At 40.6% G+C, this 5,326-nt stretch overlaps 1 protein-coding gene across 1 annotated transcript; it reads right to left on the reverse strand.

Moving 5' to 3' along the window:
* On the reverse strand, positions 1–948 carry LOC126080597 (olfactory receptor 5B12-like). Its single transcript, XM_049891792.1, has one exon. The coding sequence runs from the start codon at positions 943–945 to the stop codon at positions 1–3; it is 945 nt and encodes a 314-aa protein (XP_049747749.1). The 5' UTR covers positions 946–948.
* Positions 949–5,326: the final 4,378 nt, after the last annotated feature.

Here is a 5,326-nt window from a genome sequence, read left to right on the forward strand (position 1 = left end):
TTAAAAATTTAAGCCTGCAGATAATTTTGCTTTCTCAACAACCTTTTTGAATGCATTCTTAACTTCCTTGTTCCTCAGGCTGTAGACCAGAGGGTTCAGCATGGGGATGATCATGGTGTAGAACACAGATGCTATTTTGTCTCTATTCATGGACTGACTTGAACTTGGCTGTAAGTACATGAAGATGACCGTCCCATAGAAGATGGAAACAGTGGTGAGGTGGGAAGCACAGGTGGAAAAGGCCTTCTTTCGTCCCTCAGCTGAGTGCATTCTCAGGATAGCAATAAAAATGAACAGGTAAGAGTTCAAGATAACCAAGAGACTAAAAACTATAGTGCAAGTTGTCAAAGTGAAGAGTACAATCTCATTTGTGTAGGTATCAGAACAAGAGAGAGCCAGCAGTGGGGGGATGTCACAAAAAAAGTGATTAACCACATTGGAATGACAGAAGGAGAGGTGGAATGTGAAGGCCACATGGATGGAAGTTTGCAAGAGTCCACTGACATAAGAGCCAGTGACCAGTAGTGCACACACAGTACTTGTCATGGTGGTGGTGTAATGCAGGGGCTTACACACTGCTGTGTGGCGGTCAAAGGCCATCGAGGCCAGGAGGTAACATTCAATAGTGGCAAAGGCTGCAAAGAAGAACACCTGGGCAGCACACGCATTGTAGGAGATGACCTTATTTCCCATAAGTAACCCAACCATCACCCTGGGAGTGACTGCTGAGGTATAAACACAGTCCACCAGGGAGAGGTTACTGAGGAAAAAGTACATGGGGATGTGGAGATGAGTGTCCAACAGACTCATCGTGATCATGCCCAGGTTCCCAAACAGAGTTACCAAGTAAATGAGTGTGAAGATTAAAAATAAAGGGATCTGCAGTTCTAGGGCATCTGTAAGCCCCACAAGAATGAATTCAGTCACCTCTGAGATGTTCTCCATCAAAGTTATTGGCAAATCATCATGTGAGGCACCTATGGCAAGATGAGAAAACACAAGACAACACTATTTGAGCACTACCATGAGAATTGAAGTGTGGCCAGAGCTCCTTGCTCACATGCACCAGCTTCCCGTCCAGGGTAGGATCCTGTCTGCAAGAAGCTGGACTGAATTCTGGGCAGGGTTGCGGTGAGTGAGATCATTCTTCCGGAAGTTGCATAGAAAGGCTTAGAATGTGTCTGCTGATGGTGGTTGCCACAGGGATGCAGATTATTACTTTGGGGGCACATTCCACTTTATCTGGTGTATGACATACTTGGCCGTACATATTACTCTATACCAGATGGACACTTTTTCACTACTTACCATGTCTTGCAAGTGTTCTTATTCATTGAAATACTGTATTTCTTGTTGATATATAGAAAGTGGAATTCACAGAAAGTAAAATATAGGAAATATTTTGGCCGTCACTTATGTAGAATGCTGAATAGCCCTGTCAAACACATTTCCCATCCTTTAGGGCCCCTCACCACCTTGTGCCTGATAGCTGAAGATACACAGTGGCTCGTGGCCCTGATTTAGGGACACACGCACTTTTGTCTGTAATCTCTGACAGCCATTAATTGGGGGCTTCACTTTGACCACTGAGCCCTGGGAAGCTTAGCAATCTCTTGCTCACCGTTAGTGGCATGTTGGCCATTTGACGTAACTCTACACATAAATGAGCAGCTTTGCAAAATCTGGAGACAAAATTTTAGATATTTTCTCTCCACATCAAAATCTTTGTTTTTCTCATAGGCTGATATTTTCCATCTCCCAGCATCACATATGCTTTATCTGTGAATGGGGGGAAGGGGAAAAAGGGGTAGAGGCAGGAGAGTTGCTTTTATACTGCCCTAGAGACTAGCATGGGACAGGAGTCCCTGGGTGGTGTAAACTATTAACACACTCAGATGTTAGCTGAAAAGTTGAATGTTCAAGTCCACTCAGAGGTACTTCAGAAGCAAAGCCTGAAGATCTACTTCTGAAAAATTAGCCATTGGAAATCTCAAGGAGCACAAGTCTACTCTGACACAATGAGGCTGCCATAAAGTTGGCGCTGACTGGTGGAAAACTGGTTTTTAGAGGCTCTGTGTCCCTGACCAAGCCACAGGCCTCCTGCCATGTCACAGCAGGTGTCACAACCTCCAGAAGCCACTCAGTTAACAGTCTATTGTGTCTGTTGTGATTATAGCATGACGGGCCATCTCGACACAAAAGCCATTTCTGGTTCTTGAATGCTCGATCTTTCATTTCTCCTTGAGTAACAACCCTTCACATTCAAGGCAGGATACATTTAATAATAGCCTTGTGGTAAAAACCTATATACAAACAGGTATGTTAATCATAATATATTGCCACAGTAGAGGCATGTCCAGGGCGCTTTGAGCAGAAAAGATGCACTCATAGCCCAATTTAGGGGCTCAAGAAGACTTTCTGGAAATGATAACTTCTGAGCTGTGGTTTGGAAACTGAAGAGATAGTAATAACGATGATTACTTATTATAATAGTAAAGGATTTATAAAGCACTTACTATGTGCTAGGAAACTGCTCTAAGTTGTCCACATGTATTAATCCCTAAATACATTTAGCAGCTCTTAGACAGGTACTATTATTCCCCATTTTGCTTAGAAGGGAACTGAGGTTTAAAGAGTGAAATTACTTCTTCGAGTAATAAAGCTATTGGTTGAACTGGGATTTGAACCCATGAAGCATGGCCTAAAACTCATCTCCAAATAGTGGATCAAGTTAATTAACTTTTCTGTGTTTCCTCATCTTTCAAATGGAAATGATAACAGTATTAACCTTTTAATGTGAATGAAAGTGTTACTCAATAGCAAGTACTCAACAGTTTATTATTATGACAGAGTATAACTGCCCCATAGGGTTTCCAAGGAGCGGTTGGTGGATTTGGGCTGCTGACCTTTTGGTTATCAGAGAAACACTTAACAAATGTGCCACCAGCACCCCGCATATAATACAAGGATACACTTTTTCCGATTGTGCAAGTGAGTGTCACTCACTGATTAGCAACTTAGGTGAGGTATGACCTTAGAAATATGTTCACACCTTGCATCTCAGTTTCATTCTCTACGAAATATTAAGTTCATGTAACACCTGTGTACCTATTTCACTGCTGACCATGAAGTTACTTCCTGACTCATCAATTGTTAGAGCCTGCACAACCAGGACTCCGCTACTCTTATGGCACATTCTACATTGAATGCAATTAGGAAGCATTGTCTTCTTGCCTTTGAGTAAAATCTCCTTTCATTTCAAGCATTTATATGAGGACATGTGATAGCAATGAGCATGTAAACCTGGGTGAGAGGAGCAGCCTATTAGAGTGCAAAGAGCAATGGACTAGGAGTGTGGGGACAACAAGCTAATAGGGTGTCCTTGGTCTAGCCACTTAACTTTCATTTTCCTCGTTTGTAAAATAATATGATAGGATCTTCTAGAATCACTTCAAACTCTGGCTATGATTTTATATTTTCCTAATACTTACTTGTTTCCTAGGAAAGGACCAATGAAGTCCCCAAAGGTATGGGTACAGGGCACCTTCATACCCAGGTCGTTGGCCTGAAGTCCACATCCAGGAAAGCGTCATGCTGGAGAAACTCCTTCTCTACTTCTGGAGCTCAAGGTTGTGGAGCAGAATCTAGGCTTGTGCTCTTGCCAATATCAAGGCAGAGACAGCACCTGGTTACCACAGGTCTCCAAGGAAACATTTGGTGTCAAGAGGGTGGATATCTCAGGAGGCTCCTGATCCCAGGTTGGCCCTCCTAACCTGTCCTCAATTGGAGCTATCAGACAGTAATGTTTGCATTTGGCTGAGAATGCTTATGAAGACACAAGGGAAAAGAAGCTTATAGGAAAAAGCCTCCAATAGTCATAGCAGCAGCCACAGCCAACTTTTGTATGAAAAATGAAAATTTCACTGAAATCTATGGCTTAGGTGGCATCAAGAGCTCATATAAGCTTTTTTTCGTATCCAGTTGTTTCTCACAGAATGACCATCTTTCTTATTTACTTATTTATTAGGAAAATATCTACCTGACTTACTGCTGTATGGATACTTTTTTCTTTTTTTACAGTTGAGGTGATGAATCCTTTCTGTCTTCTGCACGGTCACTCAGACCCCTAAATTAAGCCTCCACAATTATCATTTCCTTAGAAGAGAATTATCACTCCTTTCTTTTTTTAAATGTCATTATTGGAAATACACACAAGAAAATATCCATGAATTCAACAATTCCTACATCTACAATTCGGTGACATTGATCATATTCTTCAAGTTGTGCAAACATTCTCACCCTGCTTTTCTGAAATATTCCTTCACTGTGAACATAAACTCACTGTACCGTAAACTTCCTATCTCACCTTTGGAATTGCTGTTGTCAATTTGATCCCATACAGATAGTTCTTTAAAAGGGGCAATGTTCAAAGCAGACGTTCTTTACTAATTAAGCTAAGTATGGTCTGGTTTAATGAAGAGTTCGGGGGATTTTTGGTTTAAGTTTTGAGGTTTAAAAATTATCTCTGAGTAGTAGTTTTGGGGATTGTCCAGCGTCAATGAGTCCAGATAGTTTGGATTTTATGAGAATTTGAAATTCGGTTTCACATTTCTCCCTATTTTGATCAAAATTCTTCTATAGAATCTTTGATCAAAACCTTCAGTAATGGTATGTGGGCACCATCAAGTTCTTCTGGTCACCCTTTTTACAATACAGTCATGCAGTCAAGTATCAAAGTTCGAGTAGAGTGACCACGTGGCCTGCCTTCTAATCCCAGTTCTGTCATCTGTTGCAGTGTGACATTGGCCAAATTATTTGACCTCTGCACTATATCACTTATAAAAAACTGGGGTAATAATATTGTGTATCTCTCATAGTATAGTCATAAATATTAAATTAAATGCCATATATGCACAGTTCAGCATGATGTCTCACACATAACAAGAGATCAGTAAATTTAAATAAAAGGTTGGCAGTTCAAACCCACTGATGCTGTGAAAGAGTGGTCTGGTGATCTGCTTCTGTAAAGATTACAGTCAAGAAAACCCTGTGGAGAAAACCCTTTTCCACATCCAGGTGTTGGAATTGACTTGACAGAAACAAGTATTGATATTCACTTTATATTGTGCTTTATGTGAAAATTTACAGCTCAAGTTAGTTTCTCATTCAAAAATTTATACATATTTTATTATGTGACATTGGTTGCAATGCCCACAATGTTGAAAATATCAAACAATATCATTAATATCACATGCAAGTAAAATTTTGTGAAAGATCATTCAAAAGTGGCCACAGCAATACATTGACAGGGAACTGGAGAAATACA

This window comes from Elephas maximus, chromosome 7, assembly GCF_024166365.1.
Source record: "Elephas maximus indicus isolate mEleMax1 chromosome 7, mEleMax1 primary haplotype, whole genome shotgun sequence".
Classification (NCBI taxonomy): domain Eukaryota; kingdom Metazoa; phylum Chordata; class Mammalia; order Proboscidea; family Elephantidae; genus Elephas; species Elephas maximus.

Excerpts from the sequence above, each read along its gene's own strand:
- LOC126080597 (XM_049891792.1), bottom strand. The coding sequence starts at position 945 with ATGGAGAACATCTCAGAGGTGACTGAATTCATTCTTGTGGGGCTTACA.